Raw genomic sequence first — 24,743 nt, forward strand, 5'->3', positions numbered from 1 at the left:
AATGAATATGATATTCAAGGATATTTAGGATATTCTTTTCTAAAATATAATCTATTGGAAAACAAACTAATTCATTTACAAATAAAAACTAATTTATATATCTTACATCTAATAAAAAAATGACTTCTACAAAATCTATGAATATAAAATTTTTGGAGATTATAGACTTCATATATGACCGCATCGTCGCAAACCACGGTTTTGAGTCCATAAGTTTCCTCAAACGATGGAGAGAACCGATGTAAATTATATGGGGTCACCGACGATGATATGACCGCAAACGTTTAAAAATAATTAATGTAACTCACTTAAGTTTTTTTCTAAAGTATTAATATTTAGAACGAATAAGGACAAAATAGAAATATTACGAAGTTGACTGATTCTTAAAAGAAATATAATCGATCCTGATTTGGTTAAAAGAATGGAAATCGATGTTCATAAACTAACCGAGTTGTCAAGAACAGGCTTCCATTGAAATAGGCGTAGATATTGTCAGTGGGCGTGGTTTCAAACACGCCGTTTGGCATTTCGTTAGCGATGTAGGTGTCGGGTCGCCAAATATTCTCAAATTCTTCCGCTTTGTATATGTTATAATCGTTCGGGTTCCGTGAGGTGTTTTTAAATCTTGGATCCGTCCACGACTGATGGATGTCAAATGTCATCTCTGCGTCCTAAAACAATACATTTTCTTATATTAAATCGATCAACACTTCGGCGATAACTACATGTACTTCTACATTAATATATAAGGAGATTTTTAAATGAAGGTAGAGTCATAAGCATATGTGCTATCATCATTTTAATATTTTTTTGTTCCGTTACATGCATCTCAAGTATTTGACATGGAAAAAATTGTAATATTTAAACTTTTAAAAATTTATTCTTGTTTAGCATTTTCTAAGATTTAATATAATATGTTTAGTATATTGATTAATAACATCAAAAACCTTACTTTTAATAAAAACTGATAAAAAAAGGACTTAGAAATTCTCTTATTATTGCTTTTCAGGTTTGTCATTCTTTTCTCTCTCAGATTACTGTATGGTATCTCACGCAAGCGTGGAAATAATGAACACTTTACTCATTAATATGATAAGATGCTAAATATGTTGAACAAATATATTTTTTGTTCATTTTTCTGTATACTGTACTCGAATGTTTTTTTTTTAAAATTGCTTTCTTAACCTATCCTTTAAAATTGAAATAAATAAAACCAACTGCATGACTTAACATATTTAGTCAAGGGCGTACATACACATGTACGTCCCGATTTAGATCAAGAGGATCAAATGTAAGCAAAGATGAAAAATCTTAACTAAATAAGTACTGAAAAATTGCATAACTGTCCCAAAAAAAGACTTCCAAATTGAAAACTGTTTTGAAAAACAATAGGGAATTCGAAGGGGAGTCTACCCAGTTCAACTACCCAGTTTCATGCATACACCATTTATTCATAATGTCGTAGAACACAATTTGTTCATTGATAACAATTAATGTATAATGCTTACTACCAAACTGTCGTAGTTTAAAAATGTCTGAAATCAAAACCAAAACGTTTTGTATGTATATTTGTTTGTACATTGTATATTTCAAACCGAAGTTTTCAGATCCGATGCATCTGCCCGGTGGTTAACTCGCCCTGCACTTTCCGCCATGACGTTAAATAGTCAACTCGCGTTCCTGGGCACCCAGTTCTAAAAGTGTTTTTTTTTTCATCAAAATTAAAATCACATCAAATTGTTTTGTTTTTGATTATCAACTTTTTTGTCTTAACCTAAGATGACCGATCCAAGGTATCTGCCCCCGATGCATGATGAACTCGTCCTTCACTTTTCACCATGACGTTAATTTATTTAGTCAACCCGCATTCTTGGTCGTTCTTAAAAGTTTATCCCACTGGTCGTGCTTAGCAAGCATTCTATACATCAACACTAAAATCGCACATTCAAAAAACGAATTGACTTACTTTTATTATTTAACGTTTGTCTAATCTTGGATTCTATGTGCGCAAAAAATTCACAGTAAAATATTCACTCTTTATGCAATCGTTTAATATTATCTCATTGCAAGCATATATTTTGATGCAAACTCCCACTGACTTGGATCCGCCAAAGCGTGCCAACCCTTTACTCTCATTTTTGCTATTTCGAGCTAGTTTATCGAATATGAAGGTACAGGTTTTATATTAATTTTATAATAATTACTTATCATGTATTAATCAACTCAAGCTTACGGACATCATCTCACATACCTGTATGTCAAAATATCAAATGTATAAGCAGTTACACCAGTGCAGCCATTTCGTAGTTTATTGACAAAAATTCTTAGTTTATAAAATTAATATAGATATGACCGTCATGCATTGTCAATATAAAATGAGAAATTCTTTACAGCCATTCTTACAAATGAAAATATTATCTATAAACAGAATATCAACAAATTTACTTACAAACATTACACTTCTAAATTGTGAAACAAACAAAGACACTGTCACTGTTGTTTCATTGCCGACATTGTCTGAAAAAGTAAAATCAGTTTTTTGATAAAATTAGGTCCCGTGTAACATGGCATATCTCGGAATATACTCTTTGTCTTTTCATATGCATATGGTAGCCTTTTCAATTCATGATTTAACTTGAAAATAGATATCATGTACATGTATGGCATTTTAGAATATTGCATCCAATATACAGATTAACTAAATTAATGGCATGATGAGAAAGTTACCGGTTTATTAGAGCCGATAATACATAGATCTGTAGCATTTATAATAAACATCACAGCCACACATATAGATGATACTAAGATACACACGATTAGTCTTAGTACTTGATTTGAATGTACATTATGTTAATGTAGTCATATAATATCAGGAAGGTATAAAAACCCTGTATAACAATTTCATAGTACCATTTGACAATATATAGTTACATTTGGCAACTAACACAATGATAGATAATTTACTTACCTGCTACTTCCCATGGCGGTGGTATTACTGCTCCAGAACCTTTGATCAGTTCCTGATACAGCACGGCGAAAGTCATTACAGAAATGTACATGTACCGCGTGGAAACCTAAAAACAAAAGTATGGCAGAAATGTTCATGTACCGTATAATTTAAAAAAAAATGGATTTCATAATCAATTTGTTTATACCTGAATACAGTTATGATTTAAAATTAACAATCTCAATATCTAAATTCATACAGAGGGATGCTATTAAAAATTGTACATCATCCATAACTTATGAGAATATGATCAAGAATTACCATTCTGCTCGCTTCTGTAAATTGAAGTAACTGAACCAAAGAAAACATTTGTTAACATATATACATTGAAACAATGTGCTGAGGTAAGCAAGCACTTTAACCAATCATTTTCAAGTATATGCTCAAATGAAGCCGATTCCGACAAGGAAGTGTCCATGATCAATGAAAGCTAAATTTATGACATGGTATACAATACAAACAAACTCTTGAAACTGTAAATCGACTTTAAACAATATGTAATGAAAATGGATTTGGCATTTGGAATTTTGATGCGTTGGGTAGAAATTATTCAAAAAAAGAATATTTCCCTTAACATTTACCTTTGATGGTACATGATCTAAATATATCATTATCTTCAAAATATATTTATAAAACTTTACGAATGCTTCTGAGGCTCTCATTATACTGCAGAATATAATGAGAAAAACAGCTCTTTCTGATTTTGAGATGCATGTATTATATGTGTTTTAACAGTGCAATTTGTTCATAACATCACTTCTGGATTACTAGTAATATTGACCCATTGGAAAGTTGCAAATTAATGTAAAATAAAATGCAAAGTTAATAGCCAATTGCTAATTTTTTCATTTTACTTTTCAATCATAAAACATGTGATATAGTAAAAAATGAAGTTTCAAAGAGATCCGTCAATGATTTTTAATACAAGTAATTGTTTTCTTCAGTAAGTTTTTTAAAAACTACGAGAAAAGCATACATATCTTTTTCATTTTTGCAGTTAAAAGTTTACTGTCGATTTTGTACATTTAGAATATAAATCATATTGAAAACAAAACTTCAAGAAATCCTGTCGAGACACTAATCGGCATGTTTTACTGGATCTAACCGTCATGTTTTATAGAATCTTTAGGTGTAGTGTATCTAACAAGAAGTTATTTAAATTGATTTACATATTATTGAAGTTCAGACCACCTCAAAGATACCGAAAAAGTTTTCCTTAATTTTATCAAAGTTTTAAAAAATGCACTTAAACGTGAGACAGCACATAGAGGGAAAATTTTTATATTTTTAGATTTGATGTTCTATCTTTGTACATGTATATGATATCTTAGTCTATGTCATTTTAGGCGAAACGGGGATCTCTGTATAAATATGAATAAAAATAGATAATGCTACATTTGTAAAAATAATAAATTAATTTAACGTGTCAAACATTCAACATCTGAATGATAGAAATGTGATGTATATAATGGGCGGGCAATCTCGGTAAAAGTGGTTTGTAAAGGCAAGTGATATTTTTGCAAGCCAAGTATTTTTTAATCAACTGCACACCAACCTCCCCAATCCCCCCCCCCCCTGCCCCCCCCTTCCCCGTAGTGGAGGAGACTTAAAACCCTTTGCTTGCTAGGATGGCTAGGTCAAAGAATATCTCTGCTTGTGATGAAATGTAATCGGTTTTTTTTACTTCTAGTCATGGGAAATTGCTTTTATGAGTTGAATGATCCTTGCATTGTACAATGGGTTATTTTCACACTAGATGGCCATACACGTGCGGGTAAAATGCAAATGAATTTATCGTCATTTAAAATACAAGTACAAATGACCTTTTAGTAGTAATCTATTACTAGCAATTATCAAACAGTTTACTATACAGCGCTATCATAATGACAACTTACAGTCATATACTAGTACATGTCAGGGAATTAAGGACATATCTTCAACCTTTATGGAGATAAATGAAGATAAAATCGTTTTTCTTATATTCGAAGGATTTCAATACACAAAAGTTATATGTATTAGAAATCAAGAAATATTTTGTAAATATTTGTGAATTTAAAAAAAAATCTAGTGAACAAAAAATTCCAATTAATGTAATTGTGCGACAATTGCATGCGATTTCTTTTAACGTAAATTACCTACATGTAATACATGATTGACTTTGTACTTTGAGGCCCCTTTCCTCTTTCCACCATGTCTTTACACGTATCGATAACAAGGAATACGTGATTTCAGTTCACATTTGAAGAAGGCAGAATTTTTGTATCCCTTGCATAGTGGTTTGCAAAGTAGCAATTGTTACGGTTAGTTTGTTATTTTCAAGATTTCATCTTATGACAATGTTGAAGTATGTAATGCACGAGGTTGTATATTTAAGATACAGACAGAAAAATTCCAAAATGACAGAGATATAATTCTACTGGTTATTGTTTATCACGAAGACATTGTTTACTTATTATAAGGAAGCTCATAAATGATCCTTTGTGTTCTTTTACCTGCCAGAATGATATATGAATTACAACACTGCCCGTCAATTTGTGACGACCAAGACATCCTAACAGAACTCAGTCCGATGAATAGTGTGTTGCTACCTATAAGCATAAAAATTCAACATCACATCTATGTAGCTTTAAAAGATGGTGAAGCGAAGAACATAATTTTGGTCTAATCTAAGGCCATTGACGATGTAATTCTTTACTGAAAACTCCTGTCTATTGTAAAATCTTATAATTAACCTAAAAACCTATGTTCAAGAATATCTACTTTTAAATCAGAAAGATTTCAGTTGGTAAGGTTACTTTGAGGGGAATGGTGCCATAATTGGTGGAATTAATAAAAAAAAATTTAAAAAATGTCATGAGCCATTACCTAGTTTATTTTCTATGTTCTCCTTCTAAATACAAATAGTTCGTATGATAATAACTAATCCAAAATACCTTGCATAGATGTCATTAATTTAAAGGTCTGAAAATATGCAGTGTAATGGAATACCAGTACCTTATTTAAACTTTTGATTGAGGGAATTTATTGCAGCATCATTTTAAGTTCGATCATAAAAGAAAGAGCCATCACCTGGACACTCGAACTTTAAAATTACGCGTACATTACATAAAGATTTAAAACATTTATTTACAGGCAACACTTGACTGTATTGAAAATGTTAAGTGGTTGGGACCAATTGCACTTATCGGCTCGCTCCAGCTCGCTTGATAAGCCGTCAAAAAATTGTTTGTACCGTGTATGGATAGTACCAGAGGAAACGCAGTTAACATGATCTTAATCTTTACAGAGGATTGCAACTTCCATTGGGCATATTCTCACATTCTGTTCTAACAAAATTGATTTGTACTTTGTTGTTAAAGTGCATAATGCCATGTCAATGAAATAATCATATCATTCAGATACAAAACTCTAAAACAGTTACTATTATTTACTATTTTGAAACTGAGGCATGCTAACTACTGGTTTCTATGTCAGACATGAATCAACCAATAATGTTGTGAAGTTGTTAATCTATCAACCGATCACATTATGAGAAGGTGTTAAACAGGATGGCACAATGGAATTACCAATTGTCATTATGCAATTCACATTTGGTGGCATATTTTATTTTTGAGGTGCCATCTTTTTGCTGGTTTTGTATATAATTTTGAACAAAATATTGTTTTTCTGTAATTTAAGGGGATCAGCATATTGATAAGTTATTTAACATTTTGTGTGAACAGTTTTGGGGTCTGACCCCCTACTATGTTGTTTATATTTGTCTTTACTTTCGTCATTTTTAATAAATGACATATTTCATCATGCACAAGTGTTGAGTTCATTTATCAGACAGCAAAAACAGAGCTGCAGTGAGGTTGTGCAGCATGAGAAAACATAAAACAACAATTATGTTAATAATTGTATTTATGTGTTGAATGCTATAATTTTATATGCTTATTCATGGTATTTTTCATGTTTATGTTTCATTAGATATGTTGCATTTCTTTCCCAGGCCTTGTAGAGGTAGTTGGCCATATTATGTAATTTCCCTTCAGTGGTCACTGTCCATGTCTATTTTTAGCCCAAATCCCTAGTCTAAAAACCTCCCAGTTACCTATTATGTAATTGTAAAAAATTCCATGGTGTAATTCTCCCCAAATTAAGTTTAATAGCCAATCAAATCAAACAATATGGTCACTTGGTTTGATGCGGTCAGTATCTGACCAGTGAGAATAAGGTCATTCTGTCTTCATCTCTGAGAGTGTTAACACGAGTAATATTTTGATACACCCACCACCATCCCCGTTTCACCACTCCAATATTTGAAAGTTGCATACGTGTAAAAAATATTGTTATTCTGCAAATTTTATTTTTGAGGTGCCATCTTTTTGCTGGTGTTTTATATATTGGCTATTTTATTTTTGAGGTGCCATCTTTTTGCTGGTTTTGTATATATTGTATATAATTTTGAACAAAATATTATTTTTCTGTAATTTAAGGGGATCGGCATATTGATAAGTTATTTAACATTTTGTGTGAACAGTTTTGGGGTCTGATCCCCTACTATGTTGTTTATATTTTTCTTTACTTTCGTCATTTTTAATAAATGACAAATTTCATCATGCACAAGTGTTGAGTTCATTTATCAGACAGCAAAAACAGAGCTGCGGTGAGGTTGCGCAGCATGAGAAAACATAAAAAGAGGTTATTATCAGGGAGGCATTGAGAGGTTTGGTGGTTTGTAAGGAGAGCTGAACATGATGGATCTGCCTGTACTAATTGTTCTGAAAGGGGCAATATCATTATTGTTACAAATTAGGATGAAAAAAAATCAAATTGTATTTATTTTTATAATATTTGCATTGCTTCAACAAATTTGGTTTTGTCTAGGATATGAATGTCTGTTGTCGAGTTTTTAAAAACAGAGCTTACAGTTCTTTGTTATGAAAACACGTTTCTGTTTACCTGCAGTTGGTTAAATAATATGTTTCAGGCATTTTTTTTAAATTTCATATCGTAGTGAACAAAAAAAAATATAGTTTGCAGTGTTTGTCACATTTTAACTTTATATTTTCTCTGAAGAATTTGAAAAATATGTAAATGTAAACAAAAGCATGGCCTTGAATTTTTTTGTACAGAACAAAAACAATATAAGCTCTCTATCTCGATTATAGCTGAACAACACAACAAATGACGCATTCTTAACTTAGAAAATAGAAAAAGAATTCAGATTACACTATTTGCAAAACGTCTATTTTGAATTGAATGGTTGCATTGTTCACATTTTGGAGGTATTTTTGGCAAGTGGGTAGTTTACAAATTGTCTATTTCTTTATCAGAGTAGCCTCTCTTTGACAAGCGTGTTTTACAATTATATCTTAGTATATTGCTCCCTGTGTATAAACATTGTAAATATATACAATAAGCAATTATCCCTGAACCTTTATTCAAACTCTTGCTTGACAAATTTTGATTGAGAAATCAAATAAAGTCGGCGATTTGGTAAAATAGTGTACCTGACACTTTTAGAGGTAGTTGGCCATATTATGTAATTTCCCTTCAGTGGTCACTGTCCATGTCTATTTTTAGCCCAAATCCCTAGTCTAAAAACCTCCCAGTTACCTATTATGTAATTGTAAAAAATTCCATGGTGTAATTCTCGCCAAATTAAATTTAATAGCCAATCAAATTAAACAATATGGTCACGTGGTTTGATGCGGTCAGTATCTGACCAGTGAGAATAAGGTCATTCTGTCTTCATCTCTGAGAGTGTTAACACGAGTAATATTTTGATACACCCACCACCATCCCCGTTTCACCACTCCAATATTTGAAAGTTGCATACATGTAAAAAATATTGTTATTCTGCATATTTTATTTTTGAGGTGCCATCTTTTTGCTGGTTTTGTATATATTGGCTATTTTATTTTTGAGGTGCCATCTTTTTGCTGGTTTTGTATATATTGTATATAATTTTGAACAAAATATTGTTTTTCTGTAATTTAAGGGGATCAGCATATTGATAAGTTATTTAATATTTTGTGTGAACAGTTTTGGGGTCTGATCCCCTACTATGTTGTTTATATTTTTCTTTACTTTCGTCATTTTTAATAAATGACAAATTTCATCATGCACAAGTGTTGAGTTCATTTATCAAACAGCAAAAACAGAGCTGCGATGAGGTTGTGCAGCATGAGAAACATAAAAAGAGGTTATTATCAGGGAGGCATTGAGAGGTTTGGTGGTTTGTAAGGAGAGCTGAACATGATGGATCTGCCTGTACTAATTGTTCTGAAAGGGGCAATATCATTATTGTTACAAATTAGGATGAAAAAAAAAATCAAATTGTATTTATTTTTATAATATTTGCAATGCTTCAACAAATTTGGCTTTGTCTAGGATATGAATGTCAGTTGTCGAGTTTTTAAAAATAGAGCTTACAGTTCTTTGTTATGAAAACAAGACTTGTGCCACGTTTCTGTTTACCTGCAGTTGGTTAAATAATATGTTTCAGGCATTTTTTTTAAATTTTATATCGTAGTGAACAAAAAAAAATATAGGTTGCAGTGTTTGTCACATTTTAACTTTATATTTTCTCTGAAGAATTTGAAAAATATGTAAATGTAAACAAAAACAAGGCCTTGATTTTTTTTGTACAGAACAAAAACAATATAAGCTCTCTATCTCGATTATAGCGGAACAACACAACAAATGACGCATTCTTAACTTAGAAAATAGAAAAAGAATTCAGATTACAATATTTGCAAAACGTCTATTTTGAATTGAATGGTTGCCATTGTTCACATTTTGGAGGTATTTTTGGCAAGTGGGTAGTTTACAAATTGTCTATTTCTTTATCAGAGTAGCCTCTCTTTGACAAGCGTGTTTTACAATTATATCTTAGTATATTGCTCCCTGTGTATAAACATTGTAAATATATACAAAAAGCAATTATCCCTGAGCCTTTATTCAAACTCTTGCTTGACAAATTTTGATTGAGAAATCAAATAAAGTCGGCGATTTGGTAAAATAGTGTACCTGAAAATAGGTACGAATTTGATCAATTGTAAAAATATTCAAAATTTAATATGATTGGTCGTGGTGTAAAATTTTGAGAGATGTTTATGCAAATATTCAGCGGCTACAACCATAAAAAGGTTAGTAATATAAAAAATATATTGGAACACGTACGTAAAGATTGCAATAATAAAATGAAAGTAAGAGTAAAATAAGTGGAAAAAATGTCTATTATAATTTTCAAGTAATCAAAATTGAAAGCACAAATAAAAATAGTTTGATTCTTGATTACAATAGAATCTTTAAAATTCGCGGGGACAAATTTCCGTGGATTGCTTCAATTTTCCTTCTTTGTGGGGACATATCGTAGTGTATTACGATACATCTCAAAAGGGAGATCTGGCTTCATAACCATAATTTAATAATTCGTGGAAGATGTCAATTCGTGGATGAGAGGTACCCTACGAATTCAATCGTAAATTGAGCCACTACGAAATCTAATGATTCCATAATAACTTTTCCTTTATTGTATAAAACTTGGGTTGTTAACACGAAATTAATAGAATTGTACTGAAATGTTTACTAAGTTATTGTTTTTTATATATTTACATGTACATATACTGCTACAAAACTATTTTTTTGGTCAAACATGATATAGCAAAATTAGAAACAAGTTAAGGCTTAAAGAGGTATTTCAGATATTGCACAGCTCTTATTGGTAATGCACCCCAATCCTCATAATACATGTCAAATGTAGACAGTGTTTTACTTACAAAATATGTAAGCTTATAAATGTATATGTATAAACCAATATAAAAGTGTATAATTGTTTACTTTCTATTCATCTTTGTATAAAAATACTGTGTATAACAAAGTAAAATCCTATATGATCTAAAATTATTGCTTGTCCGCTTCAGTTAAGAAAAATGACCAGTAATAAACATTGAATAACACAAATAATAAAATGTATATCACAGATGATATTTTGTCGATAGTTTCTGGAGTTATACGACGGGTTTTTCGATTCTCACGAGTTTTGTTTGCACCAGCTTCCATCTCAACTATATAAATCCGTTCTTTGGATAAGTTAGGTTTGGTTCTATTTTTCTTGTTGTTGGCTTTAAAGTTGGCAGAGATGTTAATTGGCCGAGATGAAGTACCCTAAAATAGTTTAATAATCACACTTTTAAGTTGTATCATCAAACATTGATACTATTATTAATATTCAAATTGGTTATGGTTGAATAAAATTGTATTTCGAAAACCAAAAATACAATACCTTTTTTGTTTGTATAGATTTAGGAACAGAATTAGTCCTAATCTCTCTTCTGTGATAGTTGTGAACAATGACAAACTCCAAAAATGCCAGAGTAATGAGAACCATACACCCAGAATTCCATGCTTCAATGGCGGCCATGTGAACTTGGTCCGGGTTAATAATGAGAACAGCGACGCTCTCTGTGACTATTGCAGTCAATGAAATGGTCGAAATACGAGTTCGACTCGATACTTCTGTGTGGTGAATCCAAAACCCCAACCACGTGATCACAACAATACAGGTGCTTGGTAGATATACCTGTACGATCATCACTTGATAGGTCCTCTGGACGTGCAACAGAAGGTGGACACATGGTCCATCTTTTTCTATTCATATGCAAAATTTCATAGTATGGTAACAAATGCGTGTATTTGATCTATATACGAGGGTTGTTTCAAAATTTCATACACAGAACAGAATACCAAAAGTCCGTTCGGTGCCATTTCACGCGACAGCTAAACATATTGCAAGTTTCAATTTTCTGTGTTTTTTGTTAACTGAAAAACTTTACTTGTCTTCGTTATTTTGGTACAATCCTCGTGTTTTTTGTTTTCTATTTTCATCACGTACAGAATTGCAGAGGAGGTTTTTTTTTACGGTGAATGATAGCCGAAGATTAGATTTATTTGAGTTTAAAACATTACAGCTGATAATTCTTTTACATCAAACTTCACATGTCATATTACAAAGCAAATTAAATACAATGACAGTTTCATGTACCAAGGTACATGTATTATATTATAATACATAGTACGGATAATTTTTCGGTTATTTTAATATCGTTAATAAGAAAAAAAAACAAGCATATCTAATTTCAAAATCTGAAACCTGGAACTAACCTAAAGGACAACGCTTGGGTTCCGTCTTATGAATTTTGACAGCATACGTTTCCATGTTTTGGGAATATAAAACTGGGTTTACTTGTTCCCAGGTAAGTTTCAAATTCTTGGACACATATGATGCTGGAATGGTTACAAGTTAGTTCTTCAATATGAAATACAGCAAATATCATAATATTATATGATACTAGTATATAATACATAAATATGTTACAAATGTATACATGGAATCTCATTTTGATGTCTTTCCAAACATGATAAATTGCAAATTGAGTTTACAGCTAAAGCAACATGGATGGGATGACTGAATGAAATAGGACTAGGGTAGCAAATAACGATGTAAATGGTGGCGTTACGAAAAACAACGATTTTATTCCCCAAACTTGAATCCTTGATTCTCATGACTGTGGTTTTAGGGCAAATATTTGACAAAATATGACTGACAATTAAAATTATATCATCAAAGAAAACTTTAACAATTTAATTTTTAACCTATTTGCAACGGATAGTTTCGCCTGAATCAAGATGTATATTACATTTGTTGATTCCTTTTTTATTTAGTGAATTGTATCATAAACTTTCAGGTTCAGTATCCTCTTTTAGCAATTAATACCGGTATCTTTCACGAAAATTAATGATTCCCATGGAAAATCCCCATTTGTATTGGACCTACAGATTTTCTTCCTAGAATAACCTGAAGTCCTATAGGACTTTCAACTTTTGAAGGAATTTTTAAAAAAGTAGTACATGTATTTGAACGTACCGATAAGCAAAATAAAAATAAATTTCCCTCATGAAAACTACTTGCCTTAAATAAATTCTACTTAAATCACGTATATCCTATTAGAAAGAATATTTAAGAGTTTTAATAAAAAAGCCATGCAAAATGTATCCTACAGGAAAAGTATTTTTTCTCCCATAAGTAAGAATTATGTTGCATTTTTAAAAAGGCAGATGTTTGACCAATCGAAGTGGTTTTAACTCTCTTTGTTGTAGTCTGCATTTTAAGCACTTGTATAATGGTCATCTACGTGCTGATAAGATTTTCCAGCATAGTCTTTTAATTTTTACACTAAATATTCATCTCATTTTTAAAAAATTACCATTAACTTTGTAGATATAAAATTTCAAATTTTATAAGATATAAAATTTGAAAACTATAAATTCAAATTTTTTTTTGAAAATGTTTAAAATTTAAAAAGGTTTAAAAATCTAAAAAGGTTTCAAAACTGCTAACAGAGAATAGAAATAGAACTAGAGAAATATAAAGAGAGACAATGGAGATTTTGACTGAAAGAGTACCGATATCCCCTTTAAATGTGTATGTAACTAATGAGCCATTATACCGCTTTTGAAATACAAGGAACACGTCTCATCTTTGATTGGTAATGCAAACAACTTCACGTCACAATGGAAAATTATCGAGTGGCTGAAAGTATATAAAAATCAAATAAATACATATGCACCTTTAAAAACCCATTTATTTGACTTTTTAAAAAATACATTAAAACGATGTTCCAAACAAATGTATTTAAAATACATTATTATCCGTTATATTCTATGATCATTGTTCTTCGGTATTAATGTCTTTCTCCTTTACAGCAATCTTAGAGTGTCATTGTGATAGATATATGTAGTTATCCACACGAAAATCCTACGATTTTAATAAACTTTCATGAACCAACGAATAATAATAGTAAATGTTTGTAGCAAATTCGACACCTAAACTAACCGAGTTGTCAAGAACAGGCTTCCATTGAAATAGGCGTAGATATTGTCAGTGGGCGTGGTCTCAAACACGCCGTTTGGCATTTCGTTAGCGATGTAGGTGTCGGGTCGCCATATATTCTCAAATTCCTCCGCTCTGTATATATTATAGTCGTTTGGGTTCCTTGATGTGTTTTTAAATCTTGGATCAGTCCACGACTGATGAATGTCAAATGTCATCTCTGCATCCTAAAACAATAAAAAAAAATTATAATTTTTTTTGTGTGCATCATTATTTGTGGTATTATTCTTAAGTTTCTTAAGTAAAATTTAGTTGAATATCACATACTAATAATGAGTATAGTTCTTAAATATTAAAATTACTGATTATATTTAATCTTCACTATGTAAATCTCTTTGGTAATATCATAAGTGGAATGGAAAAACCAAAGAGGAAAAAATTGCTATTTTCAGTACTTAAAAAGATCATTTTTTTCAGTCTTATATATTTTTCCAAAATATAAATCCTTCTTTATCTCTTATCCTTTGTTCCCTTTTTGAAAAAGACATTTTAGGAGGCAAGTGTTTTATTTTACTGAGAAATTGTGATATACATGTACTTACAAACAATACACTTCTAAACTGTGTAACATACAAGGACATGGTCACTTTTGTTTCTTTGTCGCCATTGTCTGAAAAAGTTAGTGTTTAGCAGTTCAGTCGTCTAATGTTAAAAGTGAAGTGCTTCTTTATATAAGGAATAAGGAATCATTCTTTGAGTATTATGAGGTGATAATTTCGGTCGGGGCGTGATCAAATCCAATAAAGCCCGAAGGGCTTTATGATAGATTTGATCACACCCCGACCGAAATTATCACCTCATAATATTCAAAGAATGATTCCTTATTACTTATATTTATATAATTTTAAGCCATCGTACAATTAAAATATTTAAATATGAATAAGCAAACCCCGCTGGCGCCTCAATTTGGCGTCATTTGTAATATGGGTTATATAGTACAAAATCGATACGTAGTGTTATCACAGGCAAAGGCACTGGAAAATGTAAATATAATCATATAATTGTTGCAAAAACCTTAACACATTTGTATGTCAAATTTTGCATGGCAAACGTAATTGGGACCCATATTATTTAATTGTTTGTAGTGAAGATTTTTGAAAAGTCCAAAAATATTTACTTGTGAATGAAAAAAAATCTAACTCTCTCAAAAACTTGTAGAAAAATCTTTTGAAAAGTCGAAATTTTTATTTTCTTGACTGTGCAGAAAATATGTTACTCTCAAAATAAGTTAAAAAATAAATTACCCCGTTCGACATTTACAGTTTACCACGTGTTGTATAGAAGTAATTAACAACCAATTCCATTTCTTTGAATTCAGGTTCGGTATAGTGACTGAGTGTCCCAGACATCGGTGCGTTTTTAATTGCTAAATAGTATACAGTTATTTAATGCTTGAGCAGTCAATAGACCAGAATATTTTTCCCGAGGTGCAGGGACAACGGCCGAGGGCAATAGATCATACTGAGCTGTTCCCTGCACCAAGGGAAAAAAATTCTGGTCTATTGACTGTTCAAGCATTAAATAATTGTTTTATTACCTAATTCCTTTTTTTAGTTCTCGGGGTTTACAATTTGCATATTGCAGATGGTTTTCGTGCCATTATGCAATATACTAGGATTTTTTTTATCTTTAACATGCACCAAACCTGTTGCATGCTTTACAACATCTCAATTTAATATTAGTTTACACAAAGAAGGTGGATTCTTCAACCCATTGGATTTTGAATAGTCTTTTACCTTATATGAGTCTTTAAAACTGTTGATTTTTTGATATTCCATTTTGATAACATTGAATTTGGTTTCACCCGCTTGTACTAAAATCAGCGTCTATGTAAAGGAATATATTATACATTCCCTGAGAACTATCGAAAGGGTGAAACATTAACATACACGCGTTCTGAATGGTTTGTTCCCGTTTTGCACACATTTGAAAATTAGGTATCGAAAAAATGTGTGCGAAACGGGAATTTGACCAGGTGAATAGCTTAATTGCTATAGTCTATATCACAATTCCTGCGAGTGCAATTGACAATAAAATAAATAAAACATCTCTACTTGCAATTGAAATTAACATGTATTTTATGTTACAATATAACTTGCATAAAAGCACATTTACATAATAATTGACATCCATTTTCGTGAATTTGATTTCAAACATCATTTTGGTCATGAACAATTTCATTATTTTTTTTTAAACAAGAAAGATTATTGCAAAAATGTTGAATATGTAGCGCCTTTGTTTAACTTACCCCCTATAGGAATACATGTACATGCTAAAAAATGCGTTGCCGGTCTAATAGATCATAGTCTATACGACAGCCGGTCTAATAGATCGCAGTCTATTGACCGGCAGTTAAAAATAGACGCAAATATTTAATTTGTAATAAAACAACAAAATCCCTTTGATTAGGTAATAATTCTAAATAATACACTTGTGTAAGTGCATACTTCTTGTCACATAGTTCTATTTGAAAAGATGATTCTAAGTGTAAAACACTACTGTTAGAATATATTGAAAACCGTCTTCCCAATTGATTAGAGACGTATTGCCACGGAAGAGAGTGTAAATAAAGTTAAAGTATTAAATATTTTCTTCAACACCTTGATTGATTTTCCCCAGGCCTCTTTCATTTCGTTTCAATGATTCAACATTTTAAAGATATACTATGCAATATTTTTTTTTTCATTTGGGACCTCATTCTGCTAAGAAATTGATACAAATATAAGGAATACCTGAATGTTTTTCTTGCCAACTTGCCAAACAGTTTATTTCTATAGTCGTGAACACAATTATAAAATAATAAACACGAGATGGAACACTTGATCACTACAGTCTGACCCACGTTATTGCTTCCATCATTTTAATGATTTTTAATTAAAATACACATACTTGTGAAAGAAATAAAATTGAAATTGATAAAAGGGAAATTATTCAAGGCATCTTCTTTGACAAACTATCATTATTTTTTACTCATAATAGTTCACAGGAACGAAAACAAATTTCTTACGGAGATTTATAATGGGAAATGTTTACTTTTTTTCGCCATTCGGAACTCACTCGGAATATCTCGCACAATTTTTCAACGTTGTCATCTGGGATTTTTCCCGAAAATCCCCGTAGACACATTGAAACCTGAAGCGGTAGAGGGGGCGTTTCAAAACAGATAATCTGGAAATTTTTTGCATTAGTGGATGCATTTAGTTTGAGCCCAAAGATATTTATTATCATCAAAATATCAAGCAAAAACTGGTGGAAGCAATAATAGCAAGTAATACAATGCATAAAATAGTCAAAGTATGCTTTTCTTTAGATTTTTTTTTCTAGTGATTATATTATGGCATGCGCTCTTAATATACTTTTAAATTTAGCATCATGCGACATTGATGATATGGAGAGGTAAATTTAAAAACTTTATCTGATAAGTTTAGTGTATTTTTTAGAACAAAGGTACAAAGTGAATAACAAAAATCTTTTTCATTGTAGACATTCCAGCGTATAACAAGAACCATTTAGAACCATTTAAACAAGACCTTGAACTTTCGGTAGGATGTGTCCTTTACAAAAATTTAGATTATTGATAATTCAAATTCATTTGTCATGTACAAATTTGGATTATCAATAATCTAATTTTTGTAAAGGACAGATGTAACTATCTTTTTTCGCATCAAAACAAGTTAAAAATGATGCTTGTACACAGATTGCGAAGTCTTTGCTCAAAATCCACTCAGATCTTGTTGAGGACTTGTGCCTGATCCCATTGTAATCACATTACAATGAAGTAAGTTCAAACAGCTGAGTGGCCAGCGATGAAATAGACTTGCATACGTCACATTGCAGTTAGACAGCTGTACAGTGCCCCCAGTCCAAGCTCTTGTTTTCTAGTTCTATTTGATTTCACATGTTAGTGTGTTGAGATATTTTCTCCTTTTTTTCTTCACAACAGGTTTACGCATTTGGAAGAATTTGAAGAGGCCGGGGGTGTACCATGTACACCTCAATATGGTACACTCCAATTTTACTGTGGTTTTTGTTAATCAAGAATTGCTACTTATAATAAAAATTGATACCTGGAACTTCCCATGGCGGAAGTATGACTGCTCCGGAAGATGTAATTAAATCCAAAGAAAATACCAAAAACGTCATAAAATAAGAGTAACATGAAGGCACCTGGAGCAAAAATAAAATAAATATTTGCAATACATACACATGTACATTGCAATACCTAATTTTAATTTTAATTCATCAATTCATTTTGGAATTGTGATCCAAACGATTTAAAATAAAATCAACTTACAATTTAAAAAATATGTGAAATTACCATGATAATTCTGTTCGTCTCCACCTCCTAGTCAAAGTGACTGTAGAAAAGAAAAGATATAACTTCTGGACAGACTTGGAAAATGTGTGCTATAATTAGCCATGAACCCAACCAATCGCGTTAAAATATTTTTTCTGATATTGAATGGATTCCAACAAGGAAGTTTAAATAACCATAAGCCATGACGGCTAGTGAATGGTGACTTTAAATTAATCTTAGTAGTCTCTTTAATAAGAAATTCAGTATTAAAATTTAGATCCACGTTCAACAAAAGTAAAACGAATAGTTATTGAACCAAAACAAAAACATGAATAAAGAAGTGGAAATTCCCGTTTATGAGTACAAAAAATTTTTTAAAAGCACTTTTACGCAATAGATCCGAATTGTCTTCATATTTTTGTCCTCTAAGCAAACGTCTTAAAGAACACTCCCTGTATACACTTTAGAAATACTCTTTTATTCAATGCTCTGTCTATTATTTATTTTACTAGATATTCGGTCAACATCTGCTCCAAGAGAGGGGAAAAGAATCAAAGCGTATTTTTTTAATTGCTTTGTAACGTCTAACCTTGTTGCAACTTGGAAAGGAGGTTAAACTTTCTACAACTCATTTACCCTTGAACAACGTTGTTTAACTTTAGTTAGTTATATACTGGTATGTATGTGTACGTCGAAGAAGAACATTTAGCAGGTTGCATCTACATGTACATACCTGTTAACCTTTCAAAGCTGTTATGTGGGGAGATTTTGCGTAAACGACGTTTTTTCACGTAAAATGCAAATTAATATATATTGAAATACTGTTAGATACCTTATTTTACCATTGTATTTAATGCATTTGCAATCATTTTAAATTTTATTATTTCTATGACATTGACTACCAGTGTGCAATTACAACTTGTGTTGCTGTACATGTTCAGAAAACTATTATTTTGTTTGCATGGTACAATACAAGAAGTCAACAGCGCCACTTTTTATATTAAGTCTTCTTATTGTTCAGTATTGAACCATCACTGCATGCTGACATCTTGGGTAAACACTGACAATTTATTTAGCGTATTTTGAATTTGCAGTGAAACCCAGTTAAGAAAATACCAGTAAATAATATTCATTAAAATTAGTATGCTTCTGAATCCAACTTCTCGATCTTTCAAGGTAAATTTAGGAACAATAATCTTTCCTGCGAGAAAAAGTGGGGGGGGGGGGGCTGAACCCTCTATCATGCTATGTTTCTAATGGTTAGGTATAACTTTGCAAAAAAAGGGGGGGGGGCTAAGCCCACCCTGTTCCGACGCCTATGGGATAGATTTTTAATTCACAAAACAACATGTCTCCAGTATCATTTAAAACTGATCTCTGTTGTAATGTCTATATAAGCATCCCTGTAATTCATAGTACCGGTACTATAAACTTTAAAAACTCTTGTGAAATGCTTTTACACTTTTTCCTCGAGCTTCACTTTTATTGGTAACTTGTATAAACACTCAGTCTTCCAAACTCACTTTGATTTTTACCGACCGTGCTTGCCAGACAGAATTAGTCACGACTCACTGCACGTGGCTTGGGTGCTTTACCTGCGCACCTGTTAAGTGACGTCACTGGCTGTGTATTGTTTTCTTTGGTGTTACAGAGTAAAATCAAGATGTTTTTAAGCTTTCACCTATTTTGTTTATAAGGCCTAGTATGCATAACTAAATACGTAACTGATTTAAGTCAAAACCGGAAGTAATCGTAAAAAGTAAACTGGACTATAACATGTCATACCATGATCACGGTAGACAGTACATGGATGGATTTTGATATATTCAAGCTACACAGCAGCTTTTTAAGCTCAAAATCAGAGAAAACCCCGCAGTGGTTGTTGAAATTTGCATGTAAAGATTCAGAATTGGGGGGGGGGGGGTATGAGGAAGACAAAATACGATTGCGGGAAAAATTTGTCTCCCGCGCGGGAGATAGGTTGGATGCGGGAGATCTTAGATTTTTAGGCCGTTTTGCGGGAGTCTCCCGCGCAGTGCGGGAGGGTTAACAGGTATGTGTACATGTAACCCCCAAACTAATCAAAGTACTGAAAGTACTTAGAGACGGAGGCATCATTGCGGAGGAGATTAATCTAATAATTTCAAGTGTAACACATAAAAATAAACGGTCCTTATGTTGCAGTTCTTTTATTCTTGATTGTTCAATATTGGTTAATACTGCCAGTGGTCCTAAAATAAACAATATATACAATTGAAAGTGATAGTAATACATATACTCTTTGACATGATTTCAAAAAAGAAATGTTTATGACCTCTTGCTATTACACTTATTATTCATCATGCAACATAACATCTAAGTAAGAAATAATATGAAGTATAAATAATGTAATAATAATGTACACAGTTCACAAACCTCAGTAAGGAATGCAGCATTAGGGCTTCCGGTCACTGTGACTGTGACTTCATCATACAAGAGGACTATTCAATATAAATATATCAGGTCTTACCTTCAATTTATAAAAAATAAATATATTTGATAAGGAACCACTATTTTAATAAAAACGTTTTGTATCAAACGATCATTTATAACATCAGGACATCTATTATTTTAACCTATAAACATACTTATACACAACTGACTAGATGTCAACATTGCATCAATTCTCTGACTAGAAATAAACAGCTTTCGGTTAATTACATAGAACTTATTATTCCACAAAATAAAGTTATAAATAGAATAATTAATCACTTGTAACATAAGTATCTGATCTAATATGAATGTAAGACAAAAATATCATTACTCACATCAATCAGACAAAAGGTCTTCCACTGTCAACATCTACGGTGAAAATGCCGCCAAAAGATGGCCTAGTGCCTATACCGTAAATTGACCAATCAATGGACAGATTCACAAGTGTAAAAAATTAACAATAAAAATTACTTACAACCGAATACTGATATTATTACAGTTATTCAATTAGGATATAAACATAAAAAATACTTTTTCATTTCCAAATTTTAACTTTTATAAAATATGTAAATGTGAATCTCGAGCCCGATGTTAAATATACTTTGACCTCTTACACAAATGTTGAAGTACCGACGGGAGTTGATTTCATCGATTGAAATTTATCTTAAAATCACGATATGTAATTTCGCATGCCAAGTAGTTTCTTATCCGTAATTGAATAACGCATATATCATAATATGAATGTTCGGGCTTTTCCGACAATTTTAAGAATTCTAGGAAAACATCATATGAATCACGTTGCGTTATATTTTAAGATTGAATAAATTCCATCAAACTATGTATCAGTAATGTAAATATTTCTGGAAAATTATATGGATCCAAGCAATATTTCACTCTAATAATACTTAATGCTTCAGAATGCATTACATCGAATTTATCGATTATTTTCGAGAACAAGGTCTTGTCAGCGGCGATGATCTGTGGTTAGGTCGACACACAGTTTCACATCCGGTTTGCCAGAGTAACTGCATAAGAGAGTTGATAAAAATCAACTCCCTAAAAATGATAATGGTTTTGTCTTCTTCAAATTTTAAGATATCAATTAAGAGTTTGCAATACTAAATACTACAGGATAGAAACTACTTTGCTAAAATATTCATGCTCTAAGTCTTCTATGGAATATGCAAAAACAAATTACAAACAAAAAAATATTTTGTTAGTCAGTACTATACCTAATGATTCACAATATATACTAAAATTTATGATATATAATCATTAAAAACTTTTGAACAGTGAAATTTTTTCATATGAAAAAAATTGTTCATGCTTAAAAACCCCTAATGTTACATGTAATACATGCATGATCTCAATCTCGCATAATTGTTGTTCTTTTTCTTTTGCAGACTGTACGATTCAATTGTAGAGAGTGATCAAATATATATTTCTAAGCATTTCAAAAAGTTATTAAGATTAAATATTTATATATAAGAGACGCAACAGCTCATTTTGCTCAAAATTACCGTTGATTTAATCATTTCAAGCGGTCCAAAAAGTAAACATTGCTAGCTCAGTCTTTTGATCAACAGCTTAGCGCATCAACTGTAAACATTTCATCGTGACTTTCTGCAAGGGATGAAAATATTACGAATTTATACAGATTCTACTTGTGGTGTAAACAACATTTTAGAGATATAAATTTAGAATTTCGGAAAACATATTTAACACGCAATTGCGAGCTTTTTTTGCTGTAAAAAGATTCAATCTTTACGTACATGCACGACTTCTGTAATTCTTTTATCTAACTATGCTTAAACAGGGAAATGTCCAAGATGAAGAGAATGCGCTGTAATATCTCTTTAAAGCTAAATTTAAAATAATATACCGCTGTAGATCTTGTAATACCCCGTACTTCACTTTTAAAAGAAAATATGAACATTCTGTCAAATGTTTTTACACTTTTTTCACGCGAAATTCTATTATCAGCTTGCAAAAACACACTGATTTCCCAACTTACTTTGAAATTGGCAATGCTGGCCAGACAATGCAGAGTTAAATCAAGCTTCACAGCACGTGGCCTGGGTACTCTACCTATGCACACACTGAATGTGTTTGGGGGGGGGGTGCATTAACGGGTGTAATCTGGATGTTTAATTTATTTGTGTCACTATCCTTATAGTAGGTTTAGTATGCATGCCAAGTAAAACTAAACTTAAATGTGCCATGCTACGATCACGGTAGTCTGTACTTGATTGGGGGAATACTCAAGTTTACATAGCAGTGGTTCAACTTGTTGAATAATCATTTTATTGGATCAATGCCGGGTGCGGGAGTGTAGCTACATGTATACATAGAAAGATATATCTCTGCAGGAGATTAATTGATAATGCGCAAGTAATATACGATACAGACTAAGAACCACGCCGTATGTATCCATTGAATCTCATAATTATTCCATATTTCGGTCAACACAAGATGGTTCTTGAGGAATCCTCATTATTTGACGTCTCGGAAAGGAAGGTGTATAAAAAGTATAAATAACCACAAACGATTTCACACCATCGCTATTCTTAAACTTATGCATATTCATACTTACTTGGAATTTGACATATGGACTAAAACTTTCGAGAGAAATTTTGTTTATTGATCGCAATATGTATAGTTCTATTTATTGTAATTGCAAATAAGATATTTATTTCAATAATAATATTGAAATATGAATCCCAAACCAATATTGGAATTTTTGCCGCTAGGTGGTGTCCGTCAAATCCACTATCGACGTCACATCAGAGCTGACCGGTAGCAATAGAGGAGGCTCATAGAGCCTCCGTCTAATAAAGGGGAGCACTGAGTAGTGCTTTTTCATTAGTCTGGTCCCGCCCCCGCCACTTCCAACAAGGAAGTTTAAATATAACCATAAGCCGTGACGGCTAGTGAATGGTGAATTTAAATTATTCTTAGTAGTCTCCTTAATAAGAAATTCAGTATTAAAATTTAGATCCACGTTCAACAAAAGTAAAACGAATAGTTATTGAACCAAAACATGAATAAAGAAGTGGAAATTCCCGTTTATGAGTTTATGAGTAAAAAAAAATGTTTTAAAGCACTTTTACGCAATAGATCCGGATTGTCTTCATATTTTTGTCCTCTAAGCAAACGTCGTAAAGAACACTCCCTGTATACATTTTAGAAATACTCTTTTATTCAATGCTCTGTCTATTATTTATTTTACTAAATATTCGGTCAACATCTGCTCCAAGAGAGGGGAAAAGAATCAAAGCGTATTTTTTTAATTGCTTTGTAACGTCTAACCTTGTTGCAACTTGGAAAGGAGGTTAAACTCTCTACAACTCATTTACCCTTGAACAACGTTGTTTAACTTTAGTTAGTTATATACTGGTATGTATGTGTACGTCGAAGAAGAACATTTAGCAGGTTGCATCTACATGTACATACCTGTTAACCTTTCAAAGCTGTTATGTGGGGAGATTTTGCGTAAACGACGTTTTTTCACGTAAAATGCAAATTAATATATATTAAAATACTGTTAGATACCTTATTTTACCATTGTATTTAATGCATTTGCAATCATTTTAAATTTTATTATTTCTATGACATTGACTACCAGTGTGCAATTACAACTTGTGTTGCTGTACATGTTCAGAAAACTATTATTTTGTTTGCATGGTACAATACAAGAAGTCAACAGCGCCACTTTTTATATTAAGTCTTCTTATTGTTCAGTATTGAACCATCACTGCATGCTGACATCTTGGGTAAACACTGACAATTTATTTAGCGTATTTTGAATTTGCAGTGAAACCCAGTTAAGAAAATACCAGTAAATAATATTCATTAAAATTATTTTTTGCCTTATATATAGGATACACTGGCGTCGGAAGCAAATTAAAAGTGGGGGGGGGGGGCTAGATTAATCCTCAGAAATATTGAGAAAAAAGGAATTCCCAAAATCATAGAAATGTTAATCCGTGGGGGGGGGGGTTTACCTTTACTTCCAAAAGAAAAAA

General features: G+C 31.8%; 2 protein-coding genes across 2 annotated transcripts in view; both read right to left on the reverse strand.

Annotated features, from left to right (window-relative positions):
- LOC105322953 (glutamate-gated chloride channel alpha) overlaps positions 1-4,561 on the reverse strand; it is an 8,597-nt gene extending 4,036 nt beyond the window's left edge. The window contains exons 1-4 of the mRNA XM_020065121.3: positions 3,269-4,561; positions 2,969-3,074; positions 2,450-2,517; positions 448-671 (exon numbers count right to left, since the gene is read on the reverse strand). Coding sequence (XP_019920680.3) covers positions 448-671; positions 2,450-2,517; positions 2,969-3,074; positions 3,269-3,316 — 446 coding nt within the window. The 5' untranslated portion in view covers positions 3,317-4,561. The remainder of the gene's footprint in view (positions 1-447; positions 672-2,449; positions 2,518-2,968; positions 3,075-3,268) is intronic.
- A 6,255-nt stretch (positions 4,562-10,816) lies between these two features.
- LOC136269699 (glycine receptor subunit beta-type 4-like) lies at positions 10,817-18,381 on the reverse strand. The gene is made up of 8 exons (XM_066088642.1): positions 18,244-18,381; positions 18,017-18,116; positions 14,492-14,559; positions 13,893-14,116; positions 13,507-13,589; positions 12,161-12,283; positions 11,283-11,647; positions 10,817-11,164 (listed from the first exon to the last, which is right to left on the reverse strand). Exons 2-8 carry the CDS (start codon positions 18,090-18,092, stop codon positions 10,901-10,903), a joined length of 1,203 nt encoding a protein of 400 aa, XP_065944714.1. The 5' UTR covers positions 18,093-18,116; positions 18,244-18,381; the 3' UTR covers positions 10,817-10,900.
- Positions 18,382-24,743: the final 6,362 nt, after the last annotated feature.

The sequence above is a fragment of the Magallana gigas genome, chromosome 6 (genome assembly GCF_963853765.1).
Source record: "Magallana gigas chromosome 6, xbMagGiga1.1, whole genome shotgun sequence".
Lineage (NCBI taxonomy): Eukaryota > Metazoa > Mollusca > Bivalvia > Ostreida > Ostreidae > Magallana > Magallana gigas.